The following is a 19913-nucleotide window of genomic DNA, read 5'->3' as shown; positions in this document are numbered from 1 at the left end:
GGTCGAATTTGGTTGTTGGTTAGATGATATTCCGAGGCCCCACAGGCACAGGAGTCACCAGGAGACTGTGTGATGCTTACTATCCTATTGTTGTTTTACCTTTGCTTTACGTATTTATTTGAACCAACTGGAGCAAACTAATATAGAGAGAACCAATCAGGTTTCACCCAGAAATCTTATTGGCTGCCAGACTACGTAGCTCCACCCTTTTTATCCGATTTGACTGTGCTTTATGTTTTCTAAATCTCCTGTTGAGTCCAGTTCGTTGCCATTAACGTTCATTCTTCTTGTACACAACGGGGGGGGGGGGGGGGGGCAATATCTCCCGACTATGGGGGGGCACTCAATGATTGAAAGCCTTGAGTGGGCGGTCTTTTTGAAGTAGGCGGTCTCCTTAAAGGAAAGTTCCATTATTATAATTTTTTTGTTTTGTAGTTCTTGTCCTGGAGCTGAGTATCGGATTGTGCGCTTGGCCACACATGTTACAATTTAGATTGACCAACTCCTATACCTACCTGACTGGGTATCAATTGTATGGATTGTTTAGGGGGACCCTCGTTCGGTGTAGTTGTTGGTAAATCTAGAAGAGAGGGCTCTCCAGAGGAGTACTGAGGCCAGGTGCTGGGGTGTTTTCAGGAAGCCCCCTACTGGCCCCTCCCACCAGCCATCATCTGCCTGCATTGCATAGAGAAGCACAGAGACCTGTTGAGTCCAAAATAAAGTGTGAAATTAAAATGGAAACGTTTTACTGAAAATTTTTAATTAAAATGTTCATGGTGGGGGGAGGGGGAACCTCAGTGTATCTCTAAGCAAAACTTTTTTTCTAACAGTGCAAAGAATGATTAGAACCTTTTTTCTTTTTACCTCTGTGTCCCCATTGGGGAGATTTCCCTTAACTTCCTGTCTCATAGACACAATAGGAAATGTCTCCATGGGAAAGGAAATCCTTCCTTGGTTGTCACCGGAACAGGTGTCCCCATTGCAAGATTTCCTATCTTTTCCTGTTGCGGTGACAACTGCAACATTTTGTATTTCCCGCCACTCTGAGAGCAGTGACCAGAACAAACAGAGAGGGTGAATCTCCCCAGCGGGGACACACACAGGGGGTCTAACCCTTCTTTACTCCATCCATAACTAAAAATGTTTAGACAGAGATAAGTTTTATGACGAGAAATGTGCCAAGAAATTCTATTCCACACACAGCGTGCTCTTATATGTAGTCATTATTATGTGATAAGGAAGAGGAATCCTCAGATTGCTGATTTATTTATTAACAAGAAATTATATTAAATAACAGAATTTAATGTCTAAACGTCATCACAGCCAATCAGAAGAGAGCTTTGTGGCGATAACGCGTAGAATTAACAGTGTTTCAATATATGTGATACGCATTTTATTTTTTCCCCCCCCGAGTACAGTGCAATTCATATAGCGAATGTGCATCAAGTGTTACCTGTGGCGGGTGGCGCCCCCCATCTGGCGGTGAACATGAACTGCGTCCTTGTAATATAATGATTGGACTAATTGCTACGCAGAGAACTGTATATATATCTCAGGAAATGAGACTCTTTTATACCTGATGGAGAGGTGTAATTTTATTGAATAAAGCTTTTTTTTTTCTTATGGACTGGTCTTGGCTCCGCCTTTCTTTCCGTCGCCTGGATGATGACGATCCAACCAATCCGATTTCTTTCCAGGATGGGGTTATTTGTAACACTTTGTGTTCCCGGCAATATACCTAAAAAGTGGTTTACCTACACCCATGGATTAATTAGTGACCCCCCCCCCCCCCAACAGGTGCGTCCCCCGGGGGGGAGGGGGGTGAGTGAGGTAGTCAACTCTCTCCCCCCCCAGCATAAATTCCCTCTGCAAACTAATTCCCCCTTCTAGCACAAATTCCCTCCTCCCCATATTCTCTCCTAGCACAAATCCCCCCCATTACCCCTCATAGCACAAATCCCCTCCCCATCTTCTCTTCTAGCACAAATCCCCCCCATTACCTTTCATAGCACAAATCCCCTCCCCATCTTCTCTTCTAGCACAAATCCCCCCCATTACCCTTCATAGCACAAATCCCCTCCACTTGCTCTTCTAGCACAAATCCCCCCCCCCATCCTCTCCTTGCACAAATCCCCCCCATTACCCTTCATAGCACAAATCCCCTCCCCATCTTCTCTTCTAGCACAAATCCCCCCCCCATTACCCTTCATAGCACAAATCCCCCCCACTTGCTCTTCTAGCACAAATCCCCCCCCCCCCCCATCCTCTCCTTGCACAAATCCCCCTATTACCCTTCATAGCACAAATCCACTCATTACTCTTAATAGCACAAATCCCCTCAACCTATCTCTTAGCACAAATCCCCTCATTACTCTTAATAGCACAAATCCCCCCATTCCGTTCTCCTAGCACAAATCCCCTCATAACACCTCATAGCCAGCCCCCTTCCAATCTCCTAACACAAATCCCCCCAATCCTCTTTCCTGGCACAAATCCCCACATTAACCTTCATATCACAAATCCCCCCCCCCCATTACTCTTCATAGCACAAATCCCCCCCATCCTCTCTCCTAGCACAATTCTCCTTATTACCCTTCATAACACAAATCCCCCCATCCTCTCTCCTAGCACAAATCCACTCATTACTCCTAATAGCACAAATCCCCCCCCCATTCCGTTCTAGCACAAATCCCCCCCATTCCGTTCTCTCTTCTAGCACAAATCCGGCATTTACCCTTCATATTACAAACCACACCCCCCCCCCCCCCATCCTCTCACCTAGCACAATTCCTCCCATTGCTCTTCATAGCACTTATTCCCCCCCCCCCCCCCCTCAATCCTCTCTCCTGGCACAAATCCCCACATTAATGTCCATAGCACAAATCCCAACCCCATCCTCTCTCCCAGCACAAATCCCCACATTGTCTCTCCCAGCACAAAAACCCCCATTACCCTTCATAGCAAAAATCCCCCCCCCCCCATCCTCTCTCGTAGCACAAATGCCCTCATTACCCTTCACAGCACAAATCCCCCCTCCCCCTTCTGGCAGGGACACAGCCATACTGGCATTTCTGCCGGTACAAGTCATGGACGCTCCTGGCTCAATCGACACAGCCCCTTGCTGGCCCGTCAGGGAAATGGCCATAGGAGAACTGGCAACATTGCCAGTAATAGCAATGGTCGCTCCTGCCTCAATTGACACTGCCCTCTGCTGGCCTATAAAAGGTGGCCATAGGATCAGACTCATTGCTGGATTATCTCGTCAGCTTCCTGTGACCTGAACCTTGTTATCTTCTTGGACTTCCTGTTGTGACCCGGCTTGTTTCTGAACCATTTGATCTCCTCCTGGTGTTTGACCCTCGGCTTGCCTCTCGGACTTTGCTTTTGCCACTACCTGCCTGTTTTCCCAGTGTATGACCCCGGCTTGCCTAAGGACTCTGTTTCTGCCTGCTCACCTGTGTATGACCCCGGCTCGTCCCTGTTCTGCTACTTACCTTGCTCTTGGACTGATCACTTGTGCATGACCCTCGGCCTGGCTTTTACTACTCCTCTAGTTGCCTGCCTTACCCAGAGTTCCATGAGTTCCATGAAATCATCTGGTACTCACCACAGACGACCTGTGCTACTTGGGACGCTTCACCTCCTGTACCACTTCCAGGGGTGACTCGCACTGAGCTGCAAGGGAAGCCCTCTCTGCACTTCGGCCTCCATCCAGACCGTGAGACCTTCCCTTCTCCTGGCACAAATTCCCTCATTACCCTTCATAGCACAAATCCCAACCCCCATTCTCTCTCCTAGCACAGATCCCCCCAATTACCCCTCATAGCACAAATCCCCCATTAGCCTTTATTGCACAAATCCCCCCATACTCTCTCCTAAAACAAATCCCCCCAATTACCCCTCATAGCACAAATCCCAACCCCCATTCTCTCTCCTAAAACAAATCCCCCCAATTACACCTCATAGCACAAATCCCAACACCCATTCTCTTTCCTAGCACAAATCCCCCCAATTACCCCTCATAGCAAAAATCCCCCCATTAGCCTTTATAGCACAAATCCCCCCATTCTCTCTCCTAGCACAAATCCCCCCAATTACCCCTCATAGCACAAATCCCCCCATTACCCTTCATAGCACAAATCCCAACCCCCATTCTCTCTCCTGGCACAAATCCCCCCAATTACCCCTCATAGCAAAAATCCCCCCATTAGCCTTTATAGCACAAATCCCCCCATTCTCTCTTCTAGCACAAATCCCCCCATTGTCTCTCCTAGAACAAATCCCCCCATCTTTTCTCTTAGCACAACTCCCCCGATTACCCTTTATAGCACTAATCCCCCCATCCTCTCTCCTAGCATAAATCCCCCCAATTACCCCTCATAGCACAAATCCCCCATTAGCCTTTATAGCACAAATCCCCCCATACTCTCTCCAAGAACAAATCCCCCCATCGTATCTCCTAGCACAAATACCCCCCCCCCCCCATCTTTTCTCTTAGCACAAATCCCCCCATTACCCTTTATAGCACTAATCCCCTCATCCTCTCTCCTAGCACAAATCACCCCATTACCCATTATAGCATAACCCCCCCCCCCATCCTCCCTCTCAGCACAAATCCCCCTATTAACCTTCATAGCACAAATCCCCCAATCTCCTAGAACAAATCCCCCCAATTGTCTCTCCTAGCACAAATCCCCCCCATCTTTTCTCTTAGCACAAATCCCCCCATTACCGTTTATAGCACTAATCCCACCATCCTCTCTCCTAGCACAAATCCCCCCAATTACCCCTCATAGCACAAATCCCCCCATTACCCTTTATAGCACAAACCCCCCATACTCTCTCCTAGCACAAATCCCCCCAATTACCCCTCATAGCACAAATCCCCCCAATCCTCTCTCCTAGCACAAATCACCCCATTACCCATTATAGCATAACCCCCCCCCCCCCCATCCTCTCTCTTAGCACAAATCCCCCTATTAACCTTCATAGCACAAATCCCCCATACTCTCTCCGAGCACAAATCCCCCCATTGTCTCTCCTAGCACAAATCCCCCATTAACCTTCATAGCACACACCCCCCCCCCCGCCCATTCTCTCTCCTAAATCCCCCAATTACCCTTCATAGCACAAATTCCTCCCATCCTCTCTTTTAGCACAAATCCCCCAGTACCCCTCATGGCACAAATCCCCCCACCCATCCTCTCTCCTAGCTCGATTCTCACCATTACCCTTCACAGCACAAATCCCCCCTCTTCCATTCTCTCTCCTAGCAGAAACCCCCCCCCCCCATTTCCCTTCATAACACTAATCCCCCCCCCCATTCTCTCTCCTAGCACGATCTACCCCCCCCCCCCCCATCCTCTCTTCTAGCAAATGCCCTCATTATCCTTCATAGCACAAATTGCCCCTCCCCCTATCCTCTTAATAATAATAATAATAGTGATAAATAATTATATTAACAAAATAAATATTAATAGTAATAATAATACGTTTTATTGTTATTATTTTTTACTATTTATTATTTTTACTAATAATAATATTAATAAATAATGATAACAAAAAATAATAATAATAGTAATAATAAGAAGTATTATTATTACCATTATTTATTATTATTATATAATATTATTATTATTAGTAATAATAATTATTATTATGAATTATATTAGTGTTACTATTATTTATTATTACTATTTATTATTAATAATATTGCTAATAGTATCACCAATGAATAATAATACAAATAAGTATTATCATTACTATTACTGATCATTACTATTTAATATTATTATTACTATTATTGTGATTATTAGAATTAATATTACTAATAGTAATACCAAAAAAAAATTAATAACAATAAGTATGATCGCTACTATTCATTATTGTTACTAATTAATATTATTACAAAAATTATTATAAATAATGTTTATATAAATAAGTAATATTATTACTAAAACAGCCAAAAGGTGTGAACCAAATTCAAGCTAATTTTTTTCTTTTTTAAATCAAATAAACTCTTTATTAGAAAAAAAAAAGAGGTTTACAAAGGTATACAAAGGCTAAGAGTAATACAATAGACTCCATTACATATTGCTACAGATGAATGGTAGAATCCACGGGTCAACCAAGATTGGAAATCCTGTCTGAAGTTTTTTCGGAAAAATGACAATAATTTACTGACATGCGTGCGGTCGGATACAAAGGATACAGATAAAAGTGAAATACACAATAAAGTGCGATATAGAAAGTAACTTATTCATATAAACAATATTAAGGAGGTTGCCAATACTTCCTCCGTGAAGGTAGAAGATAGGTCCACCCACCGATCCCAAATTTTGTGATATTTAGCCGGACATTTTCTATGTCCAGTATCTCCCAAAAGTAAGTACACCCCTCACATTTTTGTAAATATTTTATTCTATCTTTTCATGTGACAACACTGAAGAAATGACACTTTGCTACAATGTAAAGTAGTGAGTGTACAGCTTGTATAACAGTGTAAATTTACTGTCCCCTCAAAATAACTCAACACACAGCCATTAATGTCTAAACCACTGGCAACAAAAGTCAGTACACCCCTAAGTGACAATGTCCAAATTGGGCTCAATTAGCAATTTTCCCTCCCCGGTGTCATGTGACTCGTTAGTGTTACAAGGTCTCAGGTGTGAATGGGGAGCAGGTGTATTAAATTTGGTGTTATCACTCTCACTCTCTCATACTGGTGTAATGTTCTGGTACCTTTGGGTACCCTAATTACTCTTTTCCTAAGTGTATGCGCCCCACCATTCTCTTTTGGTAAGGTGCGCATACACCTTTAAGACTGATGCTGTCATCACTGAGCGCCGGACTGAACAGCTATTTAAATCACCAGCTATCACTCACATGTGTTCGTTCAACCTGCTTTGTGCCTTGATGCTAACCTGTCTTGAAGCTCTCATGCTTGCAAGCATACCTCGCTGTCGGAACCACGCTGCGCTGATCCCTGTATCCCGCTACCGGATCATCCGCTCTTGCCGAACCTCTCCTCTGCTACATTGCTAATAGTGATAAGTACCCCACAGGGGAAACCTCAATAACCTTCATACTAAAGCTTACACTATCTAGCTCTGCATACTAAGGACTATTATTACATCTGCATTATCTAAGATTGCTAGCTCTTGAGCCTACTACCATCTGCTCTTGCACTGGGTTGGTCTCTCCTGTATGTTCACCTGCTACTCTATCATCTGCTACCATACATGATTGCTAACCTATCTGCATTCCATCTGCTACTATCTTACTTTCAAGAACATTTCCTTTCAAGTGTCTGTCATCTACCATCTCTACCCAACCTGTCTCTTCAGCCTATCATCACTGTGTTACTATATACATAAGTCACTCTAGGAACATCTTATTGAGTGTGTGTATTTACTTGCTGAATTGAGATCATCCACACATGATGAGTCTTTGGGAGTTGGGATTGGTGTCTCAGCGTTTCTCTACATGACTACTGAAGTGGAATATTTCTGCAGCTGTAAATCCACATCATACATAAAACGCAGGAGCGTTACAACTGGTCACTGGAAGTTCAATATGGCACCTCATGGCAAAGAACTCTGAGGATCTGAAAAAAAGAATTGTTGCTCTACATAAAGATGGCCTAGGCTATAAGAAGATTGCCAGGACCCTGAAACTGAGCTGCAGCACGGTGGCCAAGACCATACAGCGGTTTACCAGGACAGGTTCCACACAGAACAGGCCTCGCCATGGTCGATCAAAGAAGTTGAGTGCACGTGCTCAGCGTCATATCCAGAGGTTGTCTTTGGGAAATAGAGGTATGAGTGCTGCCAGCATTGCTGCAGAGGTTGAAGGGGTGGTGGGGTCAGCCTGTCAGTGCTCAGACCATACTCCACACACTGCATCAAGTTGGTCTGCATGGCTGTCATCCCACAAGGAAGCCTCTTCTAAAGATGATGCACAAGAAAACCCTCAAACAGTTTGCTGAAGACAAGCAGACTAAGGACATGGATTACTGGAACCATGTCCTGTGGTCTGATGAGACCAAGATAAACCTATTTTGTTCAAATGGTGTCAAGCGTGTGTGGCGGCAACCAGGTGAGGAGTACAAAGACAAGTGTGTCTTCCTACAGTCAGGCATGGTGGTGGGAGTGTCAAGGTCTGGGGCTACATGAGTGCTGCCAGCACTGGGGAGCTACAGTTCATTGAGGGAACCATGAATGCCAACATGTACTGTGACATACTGAAGCAGAGCATGATCCCCTCCCTTTGGAGACTGGGCCACAGGGCAATATTCCAACATGATAACCACCCCTAATACACCTCCAAGACCACCACTGCCTTGCTAAAGAAGTTGAGAGTAAAGGTGATGGACTGGCCAAGCATGTCTCCAGACCTAAACCTTATTGAGCATCTGTGGGGCATCCTCAAAAGGAAGGTGGAGGAGCGCAAGGTCTCTAACATCCACCAGCTCTGTGATGTCATCATGGAGGAGTGGAAGAGGACTCCAGTGGCAACCTGTAAAGCTCTGGTAAACTCCATGCCCAAGAGGGTTAAGGCAGTGCTGGAAAATAATGGTGGCCACACAAAATATTGACACTTTGAGCCCAATTTGGACATTGTCACTTAGGGGTGTACTCACTTTTGTTGCTAGCGGTTTAGACATTAATGGCTGTGTGTTGAGTTATTTTGAGGGGACAGTAAATTTACACTGTTATACAAGCTGTACACTCACTACTTTACATTGTAGCAAAGTGTCATTTCTTCAGTGTTGTCACATGAAAAGATATAATAAAAATATTTACATAAATTTGAGGGGTGTACTTACTTCTGTGATATACTGTATATAGATGACCTTTTTATAGGGCAAGGAAAGGTTGACAGCCCCCATCCAATCCCCTACTGTGGTCCCAAGCTCATTTCTAGTGACAACGATCTGTCCCTTTCTCCCAACTGTTCTCCTGCGTTGTCACCCTCTCATATGTGCCCTTAAAGGAGACTACGCGTGGCCATGCTGACACACATTGCACAGGCATGGTCCACCATTGTCCAGAGCAGAGATGCACAGCCAACACTGGAGTGAGTTCCTGTAGTGAGGAAGTGGCCAGAAGGCGCTGGAGAAGATGAGCAGCATTATGTAAGATCGGAAAAAAATAAAGACTAAATATTGTGAAAACATCACTTAATGGAAAAATTGGCAATTGTTTAGGGTAAACATGAACAAAATGTTACCCATTTGGGGTTACATTTACTTTAATCTTCTCCTCCTATCTGCCCAAATCCAACCCAACGTATCTCATGTAGAGGATACATCCTTCATGTTTGATAAAAATTACCTCTGCTGAAAATGGGGAAAGTCACACCTACATGGGGGTGGTTGGCAGGTGCGATGTGCCGGAGGTTGCCCATGTCTCACCTCTCTCCACCACACACAGTGCAGAGTCAGAATAACCAGGAGGAAAATGGCGGCACACGTGAACCTCAGAGTTCCTGATGGGAGGAGATGTCTCCATAGACTTGCTTCCATCTCTGGTTGGATGGTCTGTACGGATTCTGTTGGCATGATGGAGGACATGAAGACATTGGTGTTATTAAAATTACTTGAGCGATAGGAGAGGATCAACACATTATATAAATATTGTAACAAGCAGGACCAAGTTTTCAGACATGGGTAACGGTAATGGGGTCCCTCTTTACTCCTTACCTTGTTCCACCCTTGGGCTCCCATCATTTTTTGGGTTCCCACAAGCCACTGGGCTCCTCTACACACCATGTGCGGTTAGTTTAGTTATGAATTGAAATTCAAACTAGTTTTCTCTATCGCTCATTGACAGACGTAGTCTTCTTGATTCTCAAGAGCTGGGTTATGTTGTCTCCGCAGGAGTAGGACTAGGCAGAATGACAAAAACGTTCTGGCTCCACCCTAGGGGGCAGTCCCTGAGGGTATATCCTCCCTCTCTCTGCTACAGGGAATCAGTTTTTTTCTGTCTAGTCAGGAGTAAGGACCTAAGTTCCTTGCTGGGATCTTTTGGTCCTGGCAAGACTTTTTTTCTTTAAGAAAAAGACATTTTTTTTAGGTAGTTTTCTCCAGTGTTTTTTTCCTGTGAGATCTTCAAGCAAAGATGCCGGACTGGGCGACACTTGTGGTCACCCCAGCCGGCCTACGAGCGCGTGCAGACCAGGCATTGCGCTTGGTCGGCCGCGACATATTCAAGTAAGTATGCGGGGCCGGGCGACGGGCTGGATGTGAATCCAGTGGTCACCCCGGTCTCTGCCTAAAAGCGCGTGCAGACCAGTGCGCTGAGTCGGCCGCGACGGAGTCCCAGTAAAGGGACTGACTTTGCGAGTTAAAAGCTCGCTTGGACGCCAGGACCAGAGAGTCGAGACGTCCACAAACCCCCACCTCGGTGGAGAGGGTATTATGAAGAGAGGGTGCCTGTCGGTTCGGTATGGTGAGTAAAACGTTCCCTTTTTTTTTTTTCCTCATTTATGAGGCAGTATATATTATGGGCCCCTCCATATATGGTCAGTATATATCTGACACTTACAAGTCCCCCTTGTAATACAGCATGTGTTGTGGGAAGTGGACTTGGTTCAAGAGCTAACACTCTACCCAGCAGACTGTAACATTACAGCAAACATAGGAGGTATAATCCTACCTTATGTGCAGTGTATCTCTGTAGATCTCTCTCTCTCTGGGATCGAGAAGCAGGTACTCTGAGGGGCGCTATTGCGCTAGGGGGAGACACACAAAAAAAAAAAAAAAAAAAAGAGAGTTTTTTTGTTTATTGCTGGCAAAAGTGTCCTGTATTAACATGGACCCTGCCACTCATGTATCTCCTCCGGATCCCCTCGAGGGGTCTGCGGGATCCTCCAGCACCCCATTGACAATTGAATCTTTGTCAGCCATTATGGAAACTTTTGTGTCCCGGGTGGAAGTGGCTTGTCAGGGACAGGGCGCAAGAAAGCGACCCCCGCCTAACCCCTTATTATCTGAAACCTCGGATTCAGACTCTGAGCCTATTTCTGCAGTTGCAGGTACTTCATCTGGTATTGGTGTCTCGGGTCCTGTCTCTTCAGACAGTGAGGAGGATGTTTCGGCATCAGCCATAGCCCGAGAGGAAGCGTTGGTAAACGCACTCATTGTATCTGTTCAAGAGACTTTAAGGTTACAGGGTATTCCATCAGAAATAGCTGAAACTGAGATCCCTTTTGGGACTAAAAAGCGCATCAAAGTGGCAAAGGTTTTTCCATTGCCCAAATGTTTTGGCAATCCAATCGATGAAGAATGGCGTCTGCCAAAACGCACTTTTAATATTTCCAAACGCATTGACAGGCGTTATCCGTTTGAGGAAACCCTTATTAAGAAATGGACAGAACCACCTGTGGTGGATTCACCAATTGCTAGATTGAATAAAGCCACGGTTATTCCTTTGGAAGACGCTCCGTCTTTTAAAGATCCAGTGGATCGCAAGATAGAAGCTATGTCTCGCACCATGTTTTCCTTGATTGGATCAGCTTTCAGGCCAATAATTGCTATTGGTCTGGTTTCGCAGGCTGTAACTGAATGGACCAAGTGGTTACGCCGGGACTTAGAAGAAGTCCCTCAGGCGGTATCAGATTTGTTGGAACAAATGATACAGGGGTTACAGTTTGTATGTGATGCGGCGTTAGACGCCACTCCATTAATGGCGCGAGCATCAGTCTCAGCAGTGGTTCTCAGGCGCACACTGTGGCTAAAAGGTTGGATAGCCGACCAAGGTTCCAAGAAAGCATTGGCTAATATCCCCTTTTCAGGAGAACGTCTATTTGGAGCCAACTTAGATGAGATCATTAAGGATCTCACCGGTGGAAAAAGCACCTTTTTACCGCAAAATTTTAAAGGTAGAGGAACTCGTCAAAGACGAGGGCCTTCTTTTTCTGCTCACAAGAGGTTTTTTCGTCCAGCGGGTGAAAAAACTAAGTCCTCCAAGCCTCCTGCAGGAGGCATCAGGGGTCGTTGGTCGGGCAAGCAAAAGCCCGCCCCCTCCAGACCTGAAGATAAACCATCCAAAGCCTGAAGGTGCGCCCCCACCCATAACTGGGGTGGGGGGACGTCTTCGCCGGTTCCCGGATCCATGGCTTTCCAGAATCCCGGACAAATGGGTTTGCGAAGTCATAAAGTCAGGGTACAAGATCGAGTTTCGATCTCTCCCACCGGCGCGATTCTTCCCTTCCAATATCCGACTATCTCCGGATCGTCTAGAAGATCTGCGGAGAGCAGTCACAGATCTACTACAACAAGGAGTGGTAGTCCACGTTCCTTGGACAGAACGGTTTCAAGGGTTTTATTCAAACCTGTTTACAATACCCAGGAAAGAGGGCAAAGTGCGTCCAATTCTGGACTTAAGAGCACTCAATTCTTTCGTCAACATAAGAAGATTCAGAATGGAGTCCATTCGCACGGTAGCAGCCTTCCTGCATCCAGGGGATGTCCTAGCGTCCATAGACATCAAGGACGCCTATCTTCACATTCCCATTTTCGCAGGACATCAGCGTTTTCTACGCTTTTCCGTAGAGGAGAACCACTATCAGTTTGTGGCGTTACCTTTCGGTCTCGCCACGGCTCCGCGGGTCTTCACAAAAGTGTTGGCCCCAATGTTGGCACTTCTGCGCCAAAGAGGTATATCGATTCTAGGTTACCTAGACGATCTTCTGCTTCATGCAGAGTCTCCTCAGACCTTGCTACAAAACATAGAAATTACTATGATTTCTTTACAGGAATTCGGGTGGCTGGTGAACCAGCAAAAGTCCTTTCTGGTTCCCACCCAGAGGCTCGAATATCTGGGTCTAATTCTAGACACAGTCAGGACAAGAGTGTTTCTTCCGGTAGGGAAACTTCGAAAGATTCAATCAGCAGTCCAGTTGTTACTGTCCAACAGCTGGTCTTCCCTTCGGACTTGCATGAGGGTTCTGGGGTTGATGGTGGCTTCATTCGAAGCAGTCCCATTTGCCCAGTCCCATACCCGAATTCTTCAGCAAGAGATTCTCCTCAGATGGAATCGGAATCCGGAATCCCTGGACAATCAGATACGATTGAGCAAACAGACCAGAGAGTCTCTGGTTTGGTGGCTTCGGTCTCCAATGCTCAGCCAGGGAAAGTCATTTCTGCCAATATATTGGACGATAGTGACCACGGATGCCAGTCTATCCGGATGGGGAGGAATTCTCGGTCAATTATCTGCCCAGGGACTTTGGTCCCCGGAAGAATCCAGATTACCGATAAATGTATTGGAACTGAGAGCGATCAGACTTTGTCTGATTCACTGGACCGAGCAGCTCCAGGGCAGCCCGGTTCGGATCCAGTCGGACAATGCCACGGCCGTGGCTTATGTCAATCACCAGGGGGGCACCAAGAGTGTCCGAGCGGCCAAAGAAGTGGCTTGCATTCTTCGCTGGGCGGAACGATTTGTTCCAGCAATCTCTGCGGTGTTCATTCCGGGGGTGGAGAATTGGCAGGCAGATTATCTCAGCCGTCAGACCCTGGATCAGGGGGAATGGTCCCTCCATCCAGACGTTTTCCACCAGTTGTGCCTACGGTGGGGCACCCCGGATGTGGATCTGTTGGCATCACGATTCAACAGGAAAGTTCAGAGATTCGTGGCTCGCTCCCGCGATCCTCTAGCAGAAACCGTAGACGCACTGATCGCCCCGTGGGGGCAATACCAGCTAATATATGCCTTCCCTCCTCTCGCGTTACTGCCAAGACTTCTTCGCAGGGTAGAGGAGGAAGGAATCCCAGTAATCCTGGTAGCTCCGGACTGGCCTCGTCGAGCTTGGTACGCCGACATGGTCAGACTGGTGGCGGACGTCCCGTGGAGACTTCCTCTCAGAGAGGATCTACTGTCTCAGGGACCGATCTTCCATCCTGCTTTACGATCGCTGGCTTTAACGGCCTGGCTATTGAGACCCAGGTGCTGAAAGACAAAGGTTTGTCAGCTTCAGTTATTCCTACTCTAGTTGAAGCAAGGAAAGCGACTTCCAGAAAGATTTATCATCGCACATGGAAGTCCTACATTGCATGGTGTGAACCTTTGGGGTTCCGTCCTCGGTCTTATTCGATTAGTCGAATATTGGCTTTTCTGCAACAAGGGGTTGAGCAGAAACTGGCCTTGAGTACTATCAAGGGTCAGGTCTCAGCATTAGCCATCTTCTTTCAGAAGCCTTTGGCTACTCATTCCTTGGTGCGGAATTTCATCCAGGGGGTGCGACATCTGGCTCCGCCAGTGCGCGCGCCGTTACCCCCCTGGGATCTTAATTTAGTGTTGTCGGTTCTTCAGAAACCTCCCTTTGAAGATATTAGGGAGATTCCTCTACCCACGTTGTCCCAGAAGGTGGCCTTCTTGGTGGCTATTACTTCTGCACGCAGGGTGTCAGAACTGGCCGCATTATCTTGTCGTTCCCCATATCTGGTGGTTCATAGGGATAAGGTGGTTCTTCGTCCGAATCCATCCTTCCTACCAAAAGTAGTTTCAGAATTTCATCTGAATGAAGAAATTGTATTACCTTCCCTGTGTCCTAAGCCCAGTCATCCTCGGGAATTTGCTTTGCACTCCTTGGATGTGGTCCGGGCGATCAGGGTATACTTGAAAACGACAGACTCGTTTCGCAAGACGGATTCACTTTTTGTGATCCCAGATGGACCCAAAAAGGGGTTGCCTGCATCTGCCGCGACCATTTCCAGATGGATCAGACAGACGATAGTGCAGGCTTATTCTATTAAGGGTCGGGAGCCCCCGTTCCCTGTTAAGGCGCACTCCACTCGGGCACTTAGTGCGTCATGGGCCTTTCGCCATCAGGCGTCAGTGGTCCAGGTGTGCAAGGCGGCTACCTGGTCGTCGGTGCATACCTTCTCCAAACATTATAAAATTGATGTAATGGCATCGTCTGATGCCTCATTTGGCCGCAAGGTTTTGCAGGCCGCAATTTGAGGAGACCAGTGGTCTACCTCGAGGGTTTTTTTCCGTTGGAAAATTTTTTTCTTTAGTCTCATTTTTTGTTTATAATGAGCCTTTAAAACTTCTAGTTTGGCACCGGTTGGGCCTACTAGATTGGATTTGATTTTGTCAATCCCACCCCTCATTTGTGGCACTGCTTCTGGATGTCCCAGCTCTTGAGAATCAAGAAGACTACGTCTGTCAATGAGCGATAGAGAAAAATGGATTTTTGTAAGAACTTACCGTAAAATCCTTTTCTCTTAAGCTCATTGACAGACGTAGTACCCGCCCCTCTATCATTGAGTTGGGTTGGGTTAATTTCTCTGTACTGCTTTAAACAGAACTGATTCCCTGTAGCAGAGAGAGGGAGGATATACCCTCAGGGACTGCCCCCTAGGGTGGAGCCAGAACGTTTTTGTCATTCTGCCTAGTCCTACTCCTGCGGAGACAACATAACCCAGCTCTTGAGAATCAAGAAGACTACGTCTGTCAATGAGCTTAAGAGAAAAGGATTTTACGGTAAGTTCTTACAAAAATCCATTTTTTCATTATTCGGATGTATCTGAATTTCTGAATTACAATAGCAATGAATTTAAACAAATCTGAAAAGGAAATGAAATTCTGAAAAAAATTCAAATTTGAGTCTAATTTGACTTGGATTTGAATATAATTCGAAACGGATTAAAAAATGAATTAAAAATTTAATTTGAAAAAAAGAAAATAATAAAATAGAATAGATAATAAAGGAATAGTATAGAAAATATTAGCAACACAAAAAATCGGGTATGATGGCGCTCCCGGACAAAATGACATGAAAAAGAAAGAAAAAACTTTTGTGCTGCTCAGGATCTGGATAATAAACTTATTTATTAAAATCAATAAAAATGGCTCCCGGTCAAGGAAAAAACAATGGTGTGCAAGGGAAGTAATGCTGAGCATGTAGACTCAAACAGCAAGGAGGACCCAGAGGCAGGGAAACAACGCCTTACCACCAGTAAGGTCTGGACAGTGTGTCACCTGTGGATGGGCTGACCGACAGCCTCGATCGGATCGGGAGCCTTCGCTGCGGGTGAGTCTCCAGATGGGGCGATGCCTGGGGTGAGGAGAGGTTGATGGAGGGATGATATCCTCAAACCCCGACCTGCGCTAGGCGCCTGGTGACGTCATCTCCCGGCGCCGCGTCAGCAGGGACTGACGAGCAGCAGCCGCTGCCACCTCGGGCGCGCACCACCACCGGAGCTGCAGGTCGGGGTTTGAGGATATCATCCCTCCATCAACCTCTCCTCACCCCAGGCATCGCCCCATCTGGAGACTCACCCGCAGCGAAGGCTCCCGATCCGATCGAGGCTGTCGGTCAGCCCATCCACAGGTGACACACTGTCCAGACCTTACTGGTGGTAAGGCGTTGTTTCCCTGCCTCTGGGTCCTCCTTGCTGTTTGAGTCTACATGCTCAGCATTACTTCCCTTGCACACCATTGTTTTTTCCTTGACCGGGAGCCATTTTTATTGATTTTAATAAATAAGTTTATTATCCAGATCCTGAGCAGCACAAAAGTTTTTTCTTTCTTTTTCATGTCATTTTGTCCGGGAGCGCCATCATACCCGATTTTTTGTGTTGCTATTCTCTCCACCCAGTTGGAATCTGGGTTAGGGTAGGCAGCAGCCCAGACTTGGACGTGACATTGAAGGTGGACCCCTTTGGGACATTGTCCGACCCCATTATCCCAGCCCCGCCGTCTGATTATCGCAACCACAGCGCCAGGACTTTTTTGTTTATACTATAGAAAATAATATAATAGATTAAAACAGAAGGTAATATAAAATAAAATAAAATAATATAATAAAATGTAATAGAAAATAAAATAATAGAGTACAAAAGAATAGAATAAAAAATAATAGACTAGAATAGAAAATAATTTGATAGAGTAGAAAAGAATAGAGTAAAACAGAACAGAATAGAATAGAAAACAAATAAAATAAAATAAAATATATAAAAAAAGTAAAACAGAACAGAATATAAAATAATAGAATAGAATAGAAAATAAAAGAATATACAATAGTAAAACAGAACAAAATAGAATATAAAATAAAATTATAAAATAAAATAGAATAAAAATTAAAGGAATAAAATATAAAAAAATAGAATAGAAAATAAAAAAATAGAATAGAGTAGAAAGGAATAGATGAAAACAGAACGGAATAGAATGGAACAGAATAGAAAATAAAAGAATAGGATAAAATAGAATATAAAAGAAAAGAATAAAAAAAACCAATATAATGGAATAAATGAGAAAGAAAATAACCATGTTCCAAAATTCTAATTTTAAATAGAATATGACCAGAAGGCCTGGCTTTCAGTCTCCGCTCTAATTCATCGCAAAGGTGTTCTATCGGATTGAAGTAAGAACTCTGTGCAGGCCAGTAGACATGTGCAGTTCGTTTCATTCCGAATTGAAATTCTGACAAATTTTCAGCTTTCGGAAATTCTGAATTTTCCAATTACTATAGCATTGAATTTAAACTAATCTGTAAAATAACAAACAAAAATTAGGACGGAATTTGAATAGATTCAAATAGTTTTCAAATCAATTTCTAAAACTTTTAGAATTCGAAAACTTTTCAAATTCGAATCATTTTCGATTTGTTTTCCAGTTTCCCAAGAGAATAAAATAGAATATAAAGTAAAGTAATAGAATAGAATAAAATAAAATAGAATAGAAAAAAGAGAATTGAATAAAATATAAAGAATATAACCATCTTCTGAAATTCGAATTTCAAATTGAAATAAATTTGAATTTGAATACATAGGAAAAGAGTAGAATAGAAAAGAATAGAATAGAAAAAAAGAATAGAATAGACTTTAAAAAAATAGAAAAGAGTAGAAATAAAAAATAGAATAGAATAGAATAAATATAACCATTTCCCATAATTCAAATAGAATCAATTTTAATTTGAATGCAATAGAAAAGAATAGATTAGAACAGAATAGTATAGAAAAAAACAGCAGACTAGAATAAAATAGAACGAATATAACCATCTTCCGAAATTTTAATTTTATATAGAATAAATTTGAATTTGAATAGAAACGAATAAATAGAATAGAAAATAATAGAATAGAAAATAAAAATAGAAAATTGATGGAATTTAAAAAAACAATAGAATAGAAAAGAATGAATATGACCATTTTCCAAAATCCAAATAAAATCAATTCAAATTTAAATAGAATAGAAAATAATAAATTAGAATTTGAAGATGGTTATATTCGTTCTATTCTATTGTTTTTTTTTTCTATACTATTCTGTTATTTTTTATTCTAATCTATTCTTTTTCATTCTATTCAAATTCAAATTGATTCTATTTGAATTTTGGGAAATGGTTATATTCTTTCTATTCTATTCTATTGTTTTTTTAATTCTATTCTGTTCTTTTATTCTCTATTCCATTTTGTTCTGTTTTCCTCTACTATATTCTACTCTTTTATTTTCTGTTATATTCTTTTATATTCTATTATATTTTTTTTCTATTCTATTCCTTTATCTTATTTTCTATTTTATTGCCTTTGGAAAACAAATCAAAAACTTTTAGAATCTGAAAACTATTCAAATTCTATTCGAATACGAAAAACAAAACAAATGAAACTGATTAAACTAATTTAACTAAACAAATTTATGCAAATAACGATTCCAAACAAAACAACATTTTTTTGTTCTGCACATATCTACAGGCCAATCATGTTCCTCCATCCCAAACTCACTCATCCATGTCTTTATGGACCTTGCTTAGTTCACTGGTGCGCAGTCATGTTGGAACAGGAAGGGGCAGTCCCCAAACTCCTCCATGTGATTGATCACTTGTCAACAAACCAGCGCATGTCCAGTTCAGCTCCCGCCTCTCCTCATTCGTGATTGGTACAGCATGTGAGGAGGGGAGGGAGCCAGTGCAGCAGTGCTGTGGGCTGGATGTGAAGTGCCCACAGCGCTGATCGATGCCCATCCGTGCCTCATACATGCCCATTTATGTCTCATCTGTGCCCATCTTTGCCACATCAGTGCACATCCCTGCCTCATCCATGCCACATTAGTGCCCATCCATGCCTCCTCCATTCCCATGCATGCCTCATTCGTGCTAATCCATAACTCATTTGTGCCCATCCATGCCTCATTCATGCTAATCCATAAGTCATCTATGCCACATCTGTGCCCATCCATGCCATATTTGTGCCCATCCATTCCCCATCCGTGCTCAACCGTGCCTCATCCATGCCCATCCATGCCTCATTTGTGCTAATCCATACCTCATTCATGCCTCATCCATGCTAAACCTGTGCCAATCCATGCCACATCCATGCCCATCCAGGCCTCATTCGTGCTAATCCATAACTCATTTGTGCCCATCCATGCCTCATTCATGCTAATCCATACCTCATCTATGCCACATCTGTGCCCATCCATGCCATATTTGTGCCCATCCATTCCCCATCCATGCTCAACCGTGCCTCATCCATGCCCATCCATGCCTCATCCATGCCCATCCATGCCTCATCTGTGCCTCATCCAAGCCACATCCATGCCCATCCATGCCACATCAGTGCTCATCTGTGCCTCAACCATGCCACATCTGTGTCTATCCATGCCTCATCTGTGCCCATCCCTGCCTCATCCATGTCACATCAGTGCTCATCTGTTGCTCATTCATGCCACATTAGTGCTCATCTGTGCCAGATCCATGCCCCATCAGTGCTCATCCATGCCTCATACATGCCATATCAGTGCTCATCCTGACAGTGCTCCTTGGATTTTGGGCCTCTGTATGTGACCAGGCTGTGTAAAAATCTCACACATGTGGTATCACCACACTCAGGAGGAGTAGAAGAATGTATTTTGGGGTGTCATTTTTTTTACATGCTATGTGTTAGAAATATCCTATAAACCAACAAA

General features: G+C 44.0%; 1 protein-coding gene across 1 annotated transcript in view; it reads right to left on the bottom strand.

The window, feature by feature from the left end:
* Window positions 1-8846: 8846 nt before the first annotated feature.
* LOC309556216 (uncharacterized protein) overlaps window positions 8847-19913 on the bottom strand; it is a 47469-nt gene continuing 36402 nt past the window's right edge. Inside the window, exon 3 of the mRNA XM_082258617.1 lies at window positions 8847-9552. Coding sequence (XP_082114743.1) covers window positions 9332-9552 — 221 coding nt within the window. The 3' untranslated portion in view covers window positions 8847-9331. The remainder of the gene's footprint in view (window positions 9553-19913) is intronic.

This window comes from Pelophylax lessonae, assembly GCF_965119305.1.
Source record: "Pelophylax lessonae genome assembly, chromosome: 5".
NCBI classification, from domain to species: Eukaryota; Metazoa; Chordata; class Amphibia; order Anura; family Ranidae; genus Pelophylax; species Pelophylax lessonae.
Note: the sequence above shows the minus strand (reverse complement) of the source record. Positions and strands in the feature narration are given on the sequence as shown.